The 17,890-nt window shown below is 40.3% G+C and overlaps 1 protein-coding gene across 2 annotated transcripts in view; it reads left to right on the top strand.

Moving 5' to 3' along the window:
• SMARCC1 (SWI/SNF related, matrix associated, actin dependent regulator of chromatin subfamily c member 1) overlaps positions 1-17,890 on the top strand; it is a 195,094-nt gene that overhangs the window by 87,285 nt on the left and 89,919 nt on the right. For both annotated transcript variants that reach the window (XM_033205621.1, XM_033205632.1), the window contains exons 12-18: positions 3,592-3,651; positions 7,805-7,842; positions 10,576-10,697; positions 12,155-12,226; positions 14,647-14,760; positions 16,186-16,339; positions 16,662-16,775. In XM_033205621.1, the coding sequence (XP_033061512.1) occupies positions 3,592-3,651; positions 7,805-7,842; positions 10,576-10,697; positions 12,155-12,226; positions 14,647-14,760; positions 16,186-16,339; positions 16,662-16,775 (674 nt within the window). The remainder of the gene's footprint in view (positions 1-3,591; positions 3,652-7,804; positions 7,843-10,575; positions 10,698-12,154; positions 12,227-14,646; positions 14,761-16,185; positions 16,340-16,661; positions 16,776-17,890) is intronic.

Genomic DNA, 17,890 nt, shown 5'->3' with positions numbered 1-17,890 from the left:
GCTGAGGCAGGAGAATCACTTGAACCCAGGAGGCGGAGGTTGCATTGAGCCGAGATTGCGCCATTGCACTCCAGCCTGGGCGACAAGAGCGAAGCTCTGTCTCAAAAATAAAAAAAATTATTCATACTTGTTTTATTACACAGCATATAGTTTATTTCGGTGAACGTTTGCTTGTACTACTTGAAAAGGACATGTGTTGTACAGTTTTTGAGTCTAGTGTTGTATACATTTGTTTGTTTGTTTTGTTTCTGAGACAGAGTCTGGGCTCTGTTGCCCAGGTTGGAGTGCAGTGGTGTGATCTCAGCTCACTGCAACCTCAGCCCCCAGGATTCTAGTGATTGTCCTGCCTCAGCCTCCTGAGTAGCTGAGATTGCAGGCGCCCACCACCACGCTTGGCCAGTGTTTTTGTATTTTTAGTAGAGACAGGGTTTTGCCATGTTGGCCAGGCTGGTCTTGAACTTCTGATCTTAGGTGATCCACCCGCCTCGGCCTCCCAAAGTGCTGATTATAGGCATCAGCCACCTCGCCTGGCCCTTTTTTTTTTTTTTTTTTTTTTTGAGACGGCATCTTGCTCAGTCACCCAGTCTGGAGTGCAGTGGCATGATCTCGACTCACTGCAACCTCCGCCTCTTGAGTTCAAGTGATTCTCCTGCCTCAGCTTCTCGAGTAGCTGGAATTACAGAAGTGCACCACTATGTCTGGCTAGTTTTTGTATTTTTATTAGAGATAGAGTTTCAGTGTATTGCCCAGGCTGATCTAACTCCTGACCTCAAGTGATCTGCACACCTTAGCCTCCTAAAGTGCTGGGATTATAGGCGTGAGCCACTGTGCCTGACCTTTTTTTTTTTTTGAGACAGAGTCTTGCTCTGTTGCCCAGGCTGGAGTGCATTGGCACAATCTCTGCTCACTGCAACCTCTGCCAGGTTCATGTGATTCTCCTGCTTCAGCCTCCCTAGTAGCTGGGATTACAGGTGCCTTCCACCATGCCCAGCTAAGTTTTGTATTTTTAGTAGAGACAGGCTTTCACCATGTTGGCCAGGCTGGTCAGAACTCCTGACCTTAGGTGATCTGCCTGCCTTGTCCTTCCAAAGTTCTGGGATTACAAGCATGAACCACTGCGCCTGGATGACTTTTTCAACCACTACAGGGACAGATGCTAAGGGTGAAGTAGAAAACAGGCATTCAATTTTCCAGTGTATGATTTTATGCATAATATAGCATTGTTTTAAATGAGATATATTTCACCTAACATAAAATTAATTATTTAAAAGTGCATACTTGCATTGCCACCCAGACTGGAATACAGTGTGCAATCATAACTCATGCAGCCTTCACCTCCTAGGCTCAAGCGTTTCTCCTGCCTCAGCCTCCCTAGTAGCTAGGACTTAAAAGCATGAACCATTACACCCAGTTATAAGGGCATTAATCCCATTCTTGAGGGGCCTATCCTCCTGACTTAATTATTTTCCAAAGGCTTCACCTCTAAATGCCAGGATACTACAGTTGGGTTTCAACATAAGAATTTTATGGGCACACATTTTTTTCTGTTACTATGTGTTTAGCTCATCAAATATATTTAGAATCACTGTTAACTAGTTGAGGTTAAAATACAAGAAATTTAGCACTTTAAACAGGTTTTTTTTGGGGGGGGAGAAAGTATTTACCCATTTAACAAAGGACTAGAATCCTAAAAATGTATAAAGAGTCTGAACTCCTTAGAGTAAGTATTTACTGTTGCTTATGTCAGATTGGTAACTTGTTAGAAATACATGGCCAAGAAGTGTGTGAACAGATGGTCACTTAAAGATATGCAAGTTCTTCAGATCACTGTTTGCATCAATAAGATTTTCAAAACCTAAAAGGTAGATGGAAAAGTGTGAAAGTTTTGAGGAATGAGTACTACTATCAAATGCTGTTGATGGAAAGTGTAAATTAATGAAGACATTTAACACAATTTGGTTGTATTTTTTTGTTGTTGTTGTTTGTTTTTTTTTGAATCTGAGTCTTGCTGTATTGTCCAGGCTGGAATGCAGTGGCACAGTCTCGCTCATTGCAACCTCCACCTCCCAGGTCAAGTGATTCTCTTGCCTCAGCATCCCAAGTAGCTGGGATTACAGATGCACACCACCAGGTCAAGCTAGTTTTTGTATTTTAGTATAGACGGAATTTCACCATGTTGGCCAGGCTGGTCTCAGACTCCTGACCTCAAATGATACACCTGCCTCAACCTCCCAAAGTGCTGGGAATACAGGCATGAGCCATTTCACCCGGCCTTGACTGTGTTTTTAAAAGTTTGAAATGTGTACCTTTAGTTGCAGTGTTTTATTTTTAGAATTTATCTTAAATATTTTTAGTAGAGACGGGGTTTCACCATGGTAGCCAGGATGGTCTCGATCTCCTGACCTCGTGATCCGCCCGTCTCGGCCTCCCAAAGTGCTGGGATTACAGGCTTGAGCCACCGCGCCCGCCGGGCGACGTGGCGGGCGCCTGTAGTCCCAGCTACTCGGGAGGCTGAGGCAGGAGAATGGCGTGAACCCGGAGGCGGAGCTTGCAGTGAGTCGAGATCCGGCCACTGCACTCCAGCCTGGGCGGCAGAGCGAGACTCCGTCTCAAAAAAAAAAAAAAAAAAAAAAAAAAAAAAAAAAAAAAAAGAATTTATCTTAAATAATTACATGTGCCCACAATGATAATTACAAAATAATGTTTTTGAACAGTTAAATATTCAAAATAAACATGATTTCCACAAATGTAGGGCCAGTTAACTTACATCCACCCATGGACACAGTGGACTTGTAAAAATGAGAGAAATGTAATGTAACTCAAAGTTCTTACGTGAAAAGAAGGTCAGTGCTAAGAACTAAGCACAGTATTGATAACATTTACATAGAGTTAAAAAACCCTCAGGATATATTTTGACGTCCATATGGATGTATAAAAGATTCTTTTGGCCAGACGCAGTGGCTCATGTCTGTGATCCCGGCATTTTGGGAGGCTGATGTGAGTGGATTGCATGAGCTCAGGAGTTCGAGACTAGCCTAGGCAACATGGTGAAACCATGTTTCTATAAAAAATTTATCTAGGTATCGTGGCATGTGCCCATAGTCTAATTCCTTAGGAGCCTGAGATCAAAGGATCGCTTGAGCCTGGGAGGTCAAGGCTGCGGTGAGCCATGATCGTACCACTGCACTCAAGCTTGGGCGACAGACTGAGTCCCGGTCTCAAAACAAACTGAAAAGGTATTAGTTCTTCCTTAATTTTTTTTTAAATGAATGAATGGAATAGAAGTGAGAATCAAAACAAATGCAACGTAAACTTCAATAAAAAAACTTTATGGAAGGGATTGAAAGATTATTTTCATGTTTTGTTGAGTATTTTGTATTGTTTACTTTCATGATGAAAATACATGGTGCTTGGGTAATTAGAATATAATCTACTAAATATTTCATATCTGGACTTATGATTTTTACCTGAAAATATGGAATTGTGTTGCAGTTGTAGTGAGATGCATGTCGTTTAATCATGTCCTGTTCTGTTTTCTTTCTAAAACAAGTACAACTTTCCCACATAAACATAACTCTTTTGTTTTTCTAGTGAACCTAAAGAAAGATAGTGAAAATACACCTGTTAAAGGAGGAACTGTAGCGGATCTCGGTAAGCACCCCCCCAAAAAATATACAGTGGTCTGTGCTTTCTCTCTTGAATATGTCATCTCCTTTGATAGTCTATTCTTTCTTTATTTTTATCTGTTTTTTAGAGACGAGGTCTTGTTCTGTTGGTAAGCCTAGAGTGCAGTGGCGTAATATAGACCACCACAGCTTTAAACGTCTGGGCTCCAGCGATTTTCCCACCTTAGTCTTCCAAGTAGTTTGGATTGTAGGCACATACCACCATGCCCAGCTTGATACACTCCTTTCTTTTTTTTTTTTTTTTATTATACTTTAAGTTCTAGGGTACATGTGCATGACGTTTATATCATGTATAACTCCCCAATGCAATCCCTCCCTCCTCCCTCTTTTTTTTTTCTTGAGACAGAATCTTGCTCTGTTGCCCAGGGCAGAGTGCGGTGGCACGACCTCGGCTCACTGCGAACTCTGCCTCCTGGGTTTAAGCAATTCTGCTTCAGCCTCCTGAGTAGCTGGGATTACAGGCACATGCCACCACGCACAGCTAATTTTTGTATATTTAGTAGAGACGGGGTTTCACCGTGTTGATCAGGCCTGTGTCGAACTTCTGACCTCATGATCCGGCTGTCTCGGCCTCCCAAAGTGCTGGGATTACAGGCGTGAGCCGCCATGACTGGCCGATACTCCTTTCTTAAGTGAGACTTGTGCTTAACCACTGCAGGATATTAGCTGTGGCTTACTCTTAGTGCCATTATAATTTGGGTAGCTACTGTTGTAGGAAAGTTCATTTCCTGTGATCCATTGTTGCCATTCTTAGTGATCTCCCCCTGTTGGAGCATATTTTTCTACAAACTAGCAAAGGTGGTAATACTGTAATTGAATATGAATATGAGTTTTTTTTTTTTTTTTTTTGAGACCGAGTCTCTTCCTGTCGCCCAGGCTGGAGTGCAGTGGCTGGATCTCAGCTCACTCCGCCTCCCGGGTTCACGCCATTCTCCTGCCTCAGCCTCCCGAGTAGCTGGGACTACAGGCGCCTGCCACCTCGCCCAGCTAGTTTTTTGTATTTTTTTAGTAGAGACGGGGTTTCACCGTGTTCGCCAGGATGGTCTCGATCTCCTGACCTCGTGATCCGCCTGTCTCGGCCTCCCAAAGTGCTGGGATTACAGGCTTGAGCCACCGCGCCCGGCCATGAATATGAGTTTTAACGAAATAATTCTAATTAAAGTACTTTTTCAAATGTCGCTGAAAGAATTGTTTTTGTAACATAGTATGCAAATTGATATTGTATTGTTAGAACAAAAATCTGTGGAGTGTTAATACTTTGTAAGTCAAATTAAAGTTTCTAAGCAGTATGAAATGAGAATGACATCATCTTTTCCTAGTATTTCCAAGTCTTAGAGTACATTTTCACAAGGTGTAATTCTTGAGTGATTTTGCAGGAAAATAGAGAAAAGTATAATCACTTGTTCTCTTTAAAAATTAAATAGGGGTAGTTTTAAACATCTTTGTTCTGGAGAGTTGTGGATGAGACAATAGCCTTGATTTCTTTTATTCACTTGTAAAGGAGAACCTGATGTTTTCGGTATATACTAAATGTTTGACTTTATGGAATTTTAAACCTGAAAGGGATTTTCAAGATCTCCTTTTTTAGAAAATGAGACGTCAATTCTATCTTCTAATTAAGGAATTCTGTATTTGAATAAATTGCAGTCATTATTATTTTCTGAGATGGAGTCTCGGTCTGTTACCAAGGCTGGAGTGCAGTGGCACGATCTTGGCTCACTGCAACCTCCTCCTCCCGGGTTCAAGTGATTCTCCTGCCTCAGCACCCTGAGTAGCTGGGACTACAGGCACGTGCCACCATGCCCGGCTAATTTTTGTATTATTAGTAGAGATGGGGTTTCACCAGGTTGGCCAGACTGATCTCGAACTCCTGACCTCAGGCGACCCACCCACCTCAGCCTCCCAAAGTGCTGGGATTACAGGCGTGAGCCACCGTGCCTGACCAGAGCTGTTGTTTTAACTGCTCTGTGTTCTGCCTTATATGCTACCTCGTCAAATACAGGTCTTTCATTCTTCAGGTCTCTGAAGGATTCAGTTGTTTGGTGTGGAGCGTATTTTCTCACATCTGAAAGAAGGAAGAGAACATTTATTGAATATTACCATTTAGGGATCAGCTAATTTAGTATTATCAGAAGTATCTTTCCATTGAGTACCAAGACTACCTTGGGGAATGAAACTTGTCAGACAAAATGTGTAATTTGAGTAATGGGAGAGATTATTAAGTCAAACTAATAGTTTCTAGTAAGAGGTTGGTTATCCTATGGTTTACCATTGTCCAATGTACCAGGTTTGTTTTTGGCAGCCTTACCTAGATTTGTTTCTGTTAGTTACTTCCTAGATAAAAATAGTCACTATGCAGAGCTGCAGAACTCCTACTGGTAATTAATACCATATTTTTTTCACATCCAGAATCGCCTATTCCTTGTTAGCAAGTATTTGTGACTAACACGTTAAGCCACCATGTCCATCTCTGGGTGGCATGAGTAGTTGTCGGATCTTGTTCTACGTGTGTTTGCACTTCACTATTAAAACTGTTTTGTTTTATTGATGAGGAAATGGAGATTTAAAGAGGTTCAGTAACCTCTTTCCAAATATTTTGCAGAATCCCAATTTCGGTCCTGGTCTGTCTTATGTTTCCTGCCAATGCTTTGTATCACTGCACTTGCTGTTGTGGTTTGTCTATTTTGCTCAGCCTTTATGCGTTTTCATAGTGGCTTTCTGTTTTGTGAAGTCACCAAGCCAATCCAACTGGAGGCCCTTTGATTTGGTTTTTTCCTTTCTGTGGAATAATTACCTTGTCTTTCTCATCTCTTAACATTTCAACTTAAAGGCCACCTTTTCAGAGACACCTCTTTACTTGCTCTGAAGTATCCGCCTACCCACTTCCTCTCTACTATATTCATGTTTATTCTTTGTATAGCATTTTTCAAAATCTGATAAATTTCTGTTTATTTTTGCTATATGCTGTACCAGCCATCAAGAGTGTTGGTATTTTTTTTTTTTTTTTTTGAGACGGAGTCTCGCTCTGTCGCCCAGGCTGGAGTGCAGTGGCCGGATCTCAGCTCACTGCAAGCTCCGCCTCCCGGGTTCACGCCATTCTCCTGCCTCAGCCTCCCGAGTAGCTGGGACTACAGGCGCCCGCCATCTCGCCCGGCTAGTTTTTTTGTATTTTTTAGTAGAGACGGGGTTTCACCGTGTTAGTCAGGATGGTCTCGATCTCCTGACCTCGTGATCCGCCCGTCTCGGCCTCCCAAAGTGCTGGGATTACAGGCTTGAGCCACCGCGCCCGGCCAAGAGTGTTGGTATTATAGCTGTGAGCAACCGCACCCTACCCTTTTTTTTTTTTTTTTTTTTAAATAAGAGATAAGATCTTGCTGTGTTGCCCAGGCTGGACTTGGACTCCTGGCCTTGAGTGATTCTCCCACTTCAGTCTCCAGAGTAGCTGGGACTGTAGATGTGCACTGCTGCACCCAGCATCCGTGTTCTTTTTGAACTTCATCATGCCTTACCTAGTGCCAACTGTCACAGTAGTCATAAAAAGCTTAAATATTGCAGACATATAATAATGTAATTTGTTGTTCTTTAATACTACCTCTTTCCTATTCTGTACTGGCAGTTTTGCTTTTCACTGTGGAAATCAACTGTCTAGTTTAGAAATTTTACCTGGGCTTTCTCTCATGCGGAGCCCTGTATCCTCAGAAGGCATTGTCTTACTAAGGTTAGTAAGGGATTGGTTATCACTTGTTTTTTTACTCATCATTCTTTACTCAATTCTTTTGGAACCCAAAATGTTGTTATTTTAGCAAAACCCAGGAGACAAGAATCATAATCAAGTCCTTTGTCTGTTATTAAGATCATGACTATGATGTTAGCTCAAGTAGTAATTAAATTCCCTACTGTTTGAAATTTTTAATGATCTTTGCTTTGAATTTCTAATTACGTCTGTGATTCTGTGTAAAATTCTAATTTAGTGAATTATTCAGAGTGATTTTGCTTTTATAATGCTCTATTTCATTCCTTTTCTTTGTCTAGTTTCAGTTCTTAGACCATTAATTTTCCATATAACCCAAAGAACATTTACCTGTTTTGAAAATGAATTGTGTGTTTTGGTTTTGCAGATGAGCAGGATGAAGAAACAGTCACAGCAGGAGGAAAGGTAACAATTCAGTTAAGCCTGTTGTGAGAGAGCTTCTCTAAGGGTCCTGTGTACCGAACAGTAGAAGCACTGAATTGTACGTAGACCAATTTTTGGACTATGAAGCCCTTCTGGTTTTTGAATTATTTATTTATTTATTTATTTATTTTTTAGTTTTTCCCCCAAGGAAAACAAATACAGCATAAGAACCATTTCTGGAAGGTGTTTTTGTTAGTTGTTTTTTTTGAGACAGGCTTTCAGCTCACTGTAACCTTGACCTCCTGGGCTTAGGTGATCCCTCTCCCACCTCAGTCTCCCGAGTAGCTGAGACTACTTGTGTGCACCACTACACCCAACTAATTTTTTTATTTTTTGTAGAGATGGAGTTTTTCTATGTTGCCCAGGCTGGTTACGAACTGCTGGGCTCAAGCAGTCTGCCTGCCTCAGCCTCCCAAAGTGATGGGATTTCAGGTGACAACCACTGCGCTTGGCAAAATACTTGACTTTCTTGGACCCCAAGATTTTACTTAGAGGAAATTTTCATCCTCCCTGCTAGTGTCCCTGATGTGCTATGATTTAAAAAAACAAAAATAAAAGTTATTTAGTCAAAGAGCCACTTATTAATGAACATTACCTGTACAAAAAGATGTTATTTAGAGTAAATAGTGACTGGCACCTATAACCTCAGCATTTTGGAAAGCTGAGATGGGAGGATTGCTTGAGGTTAGGAATTGTATACTGGCGTGAGCCAAAATTTTGCCACTATGCTCTAGCCTGGGCAACAGTGCAAGACACTCTGTCTTTTTTTAATGTAAAGTGTTGAGTGCAGTGGCTATGTCTGTAATCCTAGTTCTTTGAGAGGCCAGGTGGGAGAATCACTTTTAGCCCAGGAGTTGAAAACCAGCCAGCACAACACGGGGATACCCTGCGTCTACAAAAACTTAAAAAATTAGCTTGGTGTGGTGACATCTGCCTGTGGTCCCAGCTAAAAAGGAAAGTCAAATTCCTTCATTTTAATGCCAAAGATAAGAGGATTTGAAGCCATATACCAGTCGTTTATATAGCTTGAAAGGATTAGAGGTATTGTCTCTAAAGCAGTCTCCCAGAATGTCATCCTCCTTATTGTTTTCTGATTGAGGTCACTGTTGTCCTTCATTAATTGCAATGCCAGCCTCTTTCTGTTTTTTCTGAATAAGGGAAATGTTTTGTGTCCTAAATGATTTGTAAAGTCTGTACCACAAAAATGTATTAACTAAAGCTATAATAAAAAGAGGTCAGCCTTGAGAATATTTTTTGCTAGCTTCTGTGATTTGGGAAATAAAATTTGTTACCCTTGTCATCGTTATTATCATGTTTGTATTCAATATCATTTAAGTAATAACTAGAGTCCTTGGTGTTTTCAGCTTTAAATTTATTCCTTTTTACTATTCTTATAGAAACTGTTAAGTTTATAGGTAGTAACACTAGATCGTCACTTCAGATACTGAACAGGAAATTTAGGTTGAATTAAGTTAAAGGTAGAAATTAAATTTTGAAGCCATTGTAAAAGAAAACTGATTCAAAATTTGGGTTTTTGCTTATTTTTTTGAGGCAGGGTCTTGCCTAGGCTGGAGTGCTGTGCAGTGGTGGAAATACAGCTCACTGCAGCCTTGACCTCCTATGCTCAAGCAGTCCTCCTGACTTCAGCCTCTCAAGTAGCTGGGACGGCAGGCATGCACCACTATGTCCAGCTAATTTCTAAATGTTTAGTAGAGACAAAGTCTGACTGTGTTGCCCAGGCTGGTGCTGATCTTTTGGTCTCAAGTGATCCTCCTGCCTCAGCCTCCCAAGTGTTGGAATTACAGGCGTGAGACAACCTTGCCCAGCCCATAATTTGTTTTTTTAATAGAAAAGAATTTCATAAGGTTACAAATAATAAAATCACCACAGAGAGAAAATTGGAGAACATTTCAATATCAAAAAACATATTTAAAATACATTTAAATGTATGTGATAAAAATGTATATCAAGTAAACATTTACTTTAGATTAAGTAAAACTGGGCAAGGAAGAAGCAAGCTGTTATGGAATGAGATCTAGGTTATGAGTTATTTATTTAGTCTGAAGTCCTGTGCATTGAAACAGACTTTTATTCAATCAACTTGTTAATCTTATTATGAGAGACCTATCTTCTCTGCATTGATTCCCTCATTATCATAAATGAGCAACAAAACCTTATCTGTCAGCTGGCTACCTTGTACCTTAAACCTTAAATACTGTGAAAGGTTGTTTTTACTTGAAATTTGTTTTTTGAATATCTGATCGAATCAGGGAGCTTTTTTTTTTTTTTTTTTTTTTGAGACGGAGTCTCTGTCGCCCAGGCTGGAGTGCAGTGGCCGGATCTCAACTCATTGCCAGCTCTGCCTCCCGGGTTTACGCCATTCTCCTGGCTCAGCCTCCCGAGTAGCTGGGACTACAGGTGCCCACCACCTCGCCCGGCTAGTTTTTTGTATTTTTTAGTAGAGACGGGGTTTCACCATGTTCGCCAGGATGGTCTCGATCTCCTGACCTCGTGATCCGCCCGTCTCGGCCTCCCAAAGTGCTGGGATTACAGGCTTGAGCCACCGTGCCCGGCCCAGGGAGCTTCATTTTCTTTAACCTAACAACTAAAGTGTGAGAGATGTTATATATAGATACATATATATCAAGATAGATAGATAGATAGATATCTGTAGTTCTTTCTTTCTTTCTTTCAACTTTGTCTTCTTTTCTGTAGGAAGATGAAGATCCTGCCAAAGGTGATCAGAGTCGATCAGTTGACCCTGGGGAAGATAATGTGACAGAGCAGACCAATCACATTATTATTCCTAGTTATGCATCATGGTTTGATTATAACTGGTGAGTGACCACTTCATCTGTGAGCATGGTATTGAGCAGTACAATAACTTTCCTTGAAATCAGGTTGTGCCTTTCTGCCCATGTTCCTCATCAGAAATTACTGTCACCTTTGACGAAGGGAGATGGAAAGTGATTTTTATCTTTGGAATGTGTTTATGTTTTTTTGTTTGTTTGTTTTGTTGTTGAGACAGAGTCTTGCTCTGTCGCCCTGGCTGGAGTGCAGTGGTGTGATCTCGGCTCACTGCAGCTTCCCCCTCCCGGGTTCACGCGTGTGTTTAGATCACATCTCTGCACTCCAGCCAGGGTGACAGAGCAAGACTCTATCTCAACAACAACAAAACAAACAAAAAAACACAAACACATTCCAAAGATAAACAGAATTTTTTTAAAAGTGGGCTCTTCCTAACCTGTAACAATGAAAACATTGGGAGTTATATTAGAATTATGTAATTAGTTCCTTACGGTTATTCTTTTAGAAGTCATTATATATATATTTATATAGCATTAATTCATCTTAGAAATTGTCTTTCTAGAAGTTTGCAGGTAATTCATTGTATTTATAGTATTTTACCCTACAAATCCAATTTAATTTAAATGTTACCAAATACTCAAAGAGTGAATAATTTGAGTTATATTCCCAGACCATCGATTTGCTCTTTGCCATGCAACCAATACTTACATGTTGCATATCTGGAAAGCCACTGAGAAACTTAAAATGTCATCAGGAAGATGACACTTGCATTAGCAGCAAAAACTTTGTGCTAGATATACAGTTGGTTCATTTTTATACTGTTAGGCCTGATCATTTTACCTGATCTCTGCTTATGACCTATAACATTTCATAAAATTATTAGTATTTGTATATATTGTTAAAATGTACTTCTATGATATTATTAAAAGCAATTGATACTGAAAATTTTTAAAAATTAATTTATCTCCCCAGCACCTCCACCAAAACTAAAAACTAAAAAGTAATTTATCACAGTGTTTCTGAGGGCTGGACAAAGGCTCATTTATGTTAATAGCCTGAGAAGCTGAGACTTGCAAATTTATTGTCTCTACTCTGGTCATTTGTTTCATCAGTTTGTTGCCATGCCATGCCAGCTACTTTGTTTTTGTCAACATTTTTCAAAGAATTATTCGTATCTTGTGGCTTCTTATCTAGTTATGATGTATTATGCCAAAAAATAATAAAATATATAGTTTTCAGTGTGTCAGTAGTAGTTTTTTAGTTTGGTTATGGGAATAGAAAAACTACAGTAAGTATTGGGAGTAAGAAAGAGAAAGCTTTCCTTAACTTTCTTGTATGCTGTTAATACATAGAAACTAGTGTAAGCCAATTAATTTTGGCAAGCAGTACTCAGGTTTTGGATTCATCACTTTTACTTAGAATATTTAATGATTTTATTCTTTTAGAAAGAAGACTCCTAAACCTTTTTTTTTCTTCTTCTTTTCAGTATTCATGTGATTGAACGGCGTGCTCTTCCTGAGTTCTTCAATGGAAAAAACAAATCCAAGACTCCAGAAATGTGAGGCCAGTGTTTTAGAAAACTTGTTTATTTGCCTGTGTGTGGTAGGGGCTCTTCAAGCATCCACCTGAGTTTCTTATTGCTGATTCTTGGAAGTTTGCAAATACTCCTTTCAGAACAGTGTTCATATCTCATTTGTATAGCATTCCATGGTACAAAGGAAATTGTATCTAGTTTTGTTTTTTGTTTTTTTGGGGGTTTTTCTTTCATGTTTTTTTGAGACAGGGTCTCACTGTCTTGCCCAGGCTAGTGTGCAGTGTCATGATCTTGGCTCACAGCAATCTCTGCCTTCTGGACTGAAAGGATCCTCCCACCTGAGCCTCTTCAGTAGCTGGGAGAACAGGCACATGTCAGCACACCTGGCTGATATCTCTCTCTCTGTCTGTCTGTCTGTCTATATATCTATCTATTTTTTGGTGGAGACGGGGGTTTCACCATGTTGCCTAGGGTATTCTTTTATTTCTAAGCCTTGAACTGTATGGACATCAGCTCTTGGAGTTTAAGTTTGGATTTTAAACCAATTTTTACTATAATGAATTCAGATTTATCCTCACAACTTACTTTTTTTTTTCTTTTTTTAATTGAGATGGAGTCTCACTCTGTCGCTCAGACTTGGGGTACAGTGTTGTAATCTTGGCTCGCTTCAGCCTCCGCCTCCTGGGTTCAAGCCATTCTCCTGCCTCAGCCTCCCAAGTAGCTGGGACTACAGGCATGCACCACCACACCTGGCTAATTTTTGTATTTTTAGTAGAGATGGGGTTTCACCATGTTGGCCAGGCTGGTCTCGAACTCCTGACCTCAAGTGATCCACTTGCCTTGGCCTCTCAAAGTGCTAGGATTATAGGCATGAGCCACCACGCCCAGTGTGTCCTAACAACTTTCAGCTTGTGTGTGCATGTTCTATTCATCCAGGAGAAAATAAATCTTTATCTTCCTGATGCATGACTGCTAATTAAAAGACATGATGATATAGCTGCATGTGAATTGAGCTTAATTACATAAAGGATTTTTGTGCTTTTGCATTGGAAATAGAGAAACTCTTATTGGAAGGAAGAAGTTTGGCAGGAAGTACTTTTTGTTTTTCCCTGATGATTCATCAGTATATACTTCTGGAACCCTTGTCCCTATATATAAGTACACACCTTTCAGTACTGTAGATACCCTCCCATGTATTAATCAGGGTATAATCTGTTGATTTTTTTTTTTTTTTTGGCGGGGGAACAAAGTCATTCCGTCACACGGGCTGGAGTGCAGTGGCGTGATCTTGGCTGCCTGAGTTTTGTTTTCCTTGTGTGCCAAGAACTGTTGCTAGGTCTCAAAGTCCTTAACACTCTTGTTATTAAGTACTATATTTTGTGACAGAAGTCATTGGAATCTGCTGTAACAGAATCTCAGTTTCTCTCTCCATTTTCGTATGTTCTTTTCTGGATTTGGTCTCATGGATTCTACTTATTGCTCAGCCATGATCTCCCTTAAAGAACTGCCACGAGGGCCGGGCACGGTGGCTCAAGCCTGTAATCCCAGCACTTTGGGAGGCCGAGGCGGGCGGATCACGAGGTCAGGAGATCGAGACCATCCTGGTAACGCGGTGAAACCCCGTCTCTACTAAAAAATACAAAAAACTAGCCGGGCGAGGTGGCGGGCACCTGTAGTCCCAGCTACTCGGGAGGCTGAGGCAGGAGAATGGCGTAAACCCGGGAGGCAGAGCTGGCAATGAGTTGAGATCCGGCCACTGCACTCCAGCCTGGGCGACAGAGCAAGACTCCATCTCAAAAAAAAAAAAAAAAAAAACTGCCACGAGAAGTTACATAGCTATTTTCAGAGCCAAATCTACGTGCCACATTTGAAATACAGAAGTGATAGGCAACAGAGGTTGAGAGCATAGATTGAAGAGCCACCACACTGGCTGCAATGAATTCTGGCTCCTTCAGTTACCAACCCTGTGGCTAGGACAAATTCTCTCACAACTCAGTGTTTGTTTCCTCACCCATAAATGAGATGATAGTAGACCCTACCTGCAATATAGAGCGATTATGAGGATTCAATTGTCAGACATACATTGCTTATAACAGTGCCCTGCACACAGTAAAGTATAGATATGTGGTACTGAGGCAGATAGCCTATGTAACCATGTGTTAGTTTCAAATTCTGCAGTTAACTACTACCATGACCAAGTTTGAATTTGTTACTTCACATGAATGTCGTTACATTACTTGTTATTATACATTAATAAACAGTTGTTTTGCATATTTGTGGTTCTAAATTCACTCATAACTTTACGCAGTATAATATCACTGTTTTTTATGCTCTCGTCTTAATTTGTTGTATTTCTAAGGAATCTGAAGATTTTTGAGTTTCTGAGTAACATTGTTTCTGAAAGGATACGTGTCCACCTTATGAATTTTGCCATTGCTTTTTAGATACTTGGCATATCGAAATTTTATGATTGACACGTATCGCCTAAACCCCCAAGAGTATTTAACTAGCACTGCTTGTCGGAGGAACTTGACTGGAGATGTGTGTGCTGTGATGAGGTAAAATGTTTGACTTTTTCTGAGACATTTAACTGTAGGAATTTACTTATGCTTTGCTGTCGTCTAATGTTTGCTTGATTAAATTGGTTGTTTCAATTGGGTAAAACACCTAATTTTACTTGTGTCATTTAGGGGTTGATTGTATTTTGTTTCCTTTCATTTCATTCAATTTATTTTATTTTTATTTTATTTTATTAATTTAATTTTATTGTCGAGATGGGATTTCATAATGTTGCCAAGGCTGGTCTCAATCTCCTGGCCTCAAGCAATTCTCCTGCCTTGGCCTCCTGAAGTATTGTGATTGCAGGCGTGAGCACTGTATTCAGCATTAGTGGTTGAAAATTTAAAATATTTAATTTAGGCTGGGTGCAGTGGCTTATGCCTATATTCCCAGCACTTGGAGAAGCCAAGGCGGGCAGATCACCTGAGGTCAGGAGTTCGAGCCTGGCCGGCATGGCGAAACCCCTTCTCTACTAAAAATATAAAAATTAGCCGAGCGTGGTGGCACATGACTGTAATCTTAGCTATTGGGGAGGCTGAGGCAGGAGAATTCAGGAGGCAGAGATTGCAGTGAGCTGAGATTGTCCCACTGCATTCCAGCCTGGGCGACAGAGCGAGATTGTGTCTCAAAAAAAATAAAATAAATAAGATAAATAAATATTTAATTTAGCTTTCTAGATTTTACAGTTCACATTTTAATTTTTTTAGTCAAATCATAAAATAACCAGGGAAGGAGTAGATTCAGGTTGGGAGTGGATAAACTCTGCGACCTAGCTCTGCCCAAAAAAAAAAAAAAAAAAACAGCTAGGTGCGGTGGCCCACACCTGTAATCCCAGCACTTTGGGAGGCCGAGGTGGGTGGATCACCTGAGGTCAGGAGTTCGAAACCAGCCTGGCCAACATGGCGAAACCCTGTTACTACTAAAAATACCAAAAATTAGCTGGGCGTGGTGACGGGCACCTGTACTCTCAGCTACTTGGGAGGCTGAGGCAGAAGAATCGCTTGAACTGAGGAGGCGGAGGAGGTTGCAGTGAGCTGAGATCGCACCATTGCACTCCAGCCTGAGAGACAGAGCGAGACTCTGTCAAGAAAAATGTGGATTTTTTCTATGTGTGTATTTGGTCTGTGTGTGGGTTCTTTTATTACCATGGACCTAAATGCATATTTGTGCTCTCATTTCTGTGATTTAAATGATTAAACTTTGTAATAGGTTTGGGGGGGTGCTGTGTTACCAACATTATTGGTGGCTTGTAGAAATTGTTCCCCACATAACAAACAAAATCTGTCAAGTAATTTGTGGTGTTTGATAGCCTGCTGAGCACATTTACTTGCTTTATTGTTTCTGTTTTTTAATGGTGTAATGATGATAATAAAGCACATGAAATTGATTCTTTAGATTTTAACTTTCCGAGCTTTATTCTTTAGGGTCCATGCCTTTTTAGAGCAGTGGGGACTCGTTAATTACCAAGTTGACCCGGAAAGCAGACCCATGGCAATGGGACCTCCTCCTACTCCTCATTTTAATGTATTAGCTGATACTCCCTCTGGGCTTGTGCCTCTGCATCTTCGATCACCTCAGGTAAATTAATGTTGACTTTTCATCAGACCTGAATAGTAACAAATGTCTGTTTATAGCATATCTATTTAGGAATGCTATTGTTAGTGCTGTTTCTTTGATGCTTGTTTGTATGTGTGTTTTGGTATACTGTAGAGACGGGGTTTCACCATTTTGGTCAGGCTGGTCTTGAGCTCCTGACCTTGTGATCCGTCCGCCTCGGCCTCCCGAAGTGCTGGGATTACAGACATGAGCCACCACGCCCAGCCCAAACAAATTTTAAAAAACATTTACCCTCTTGACTTTAAAGAGGCTAACTCAGCCGTTTATCATTTATTTGACTCAGGTTCCTGCTGCTCAACAGATGCTAAATTTTCCTGAGAAAAACAAGGAAAAACCAATTGATTTGCAGAACTTTGGTCTACGTACTGACATTTACTCCAAGAAAACATTAGCAAAGGTAAGGATTTTTTTTCTAATCACATGTAGGCTGCAATCCAGCACATCTTAGTCCTTCTAAGATACATCAGATGAGCTTTCTACTCAAATCCCTTGGTATTTTTAAAAACAATTATCGTTTATCTTACCTTTTATATTCCCATATGACTTAGTAGATAGGTATTTTTAAAATAACACTATTAGAGAAATTCTAGGGGAAAATGGAGAATTTGAAGAGAGAATTGGAATCTGTAAAAAGAATCGTGAATATTTTAGAACTGAAAAGTATACTTGAAATTATTTGATAGGTTTAAAAACAGACTGCATACAGCAGAAGACAGGTTAGTGAACTCAGAGACAAATTAGTAGATATATTGAAACTGAAGTACCAAGAGAAAAAGAAACTGGATTGAGGTAGGGCGGGGCCAGGACAGAGAGGAGAGTGGAAAAGATACGTGAGATACAGTTCAGGCTGGACATGGTGGCTCACACCTGTAATTTCAGCACTTTGGGAGGCCAAGGCAGGAGGATCCCTTGAGCCCTGGAGTTTGAGACCAGCCTGGACAATACAGCAAGACTGTGTGTCTCTATTATTAGAAGAAGAAAAAGAAAAAAGAATGATACAGTCCAAAGAATTAATGTTTGTCATTAGAGACCCATAAGAGAACAAATGAAGGAGGAGTGATACTTGAATGTATAATAGCCAAAAAGACTTTGGAACAAATTAAAAGATACCAACTCACAAAACAAGAAAGACAGAGCCAGGCCGGGCTCAACACTTTGGGAGACCAGGGCAGTAGGGTTGCCTGAGGCCAGGAGTTCAAGAGGAGTCTTGCCTCTACTGAAAAATACACACAAAAAGAACAGATCCAGATTTATATATAGAGAAAACCACACTCGGGTACATTATGCTTAATCTCTTAAAAACTAACATCTTAAAAGCAGACATGGAGGGTGGGGGTAAGGGTAGAGAAGAACATACTAAATTCAAGAGAATAATAATAAAACTGATAGCTGACTTTTCAACAAAAATGATTAAAGCCAAAGGACAAATACAATAACATTTTTCAATTGTAAAAGAAAAACTATCTCTCTGGAATTCTGTATCCAGTAGATACTACTTTCAAATAAAGACGT

This window comes from Trachypithecus francoisi, unplaced genomic scaffold (genome assembly GCF_009764315.1).
Source record: "Trachypithecus francoisi isolate TF-2019V2 unplaced genomic scaffold, Tfra_2.0 Lachesis_group0, whole genome shotgun sequence".
Taxonomy (NCBI): domain Eukaryota; kingdom Metazoa; phylum Chordata; class Mammalia; order Primates; family Cercopithecidae; genus Trachypithecus; species Trachypithecus francoisi.
Note: the sequence above shows the minus strand (reverse complement) of the source record. Positions and strands in the feature narration are given on the sequence as shown.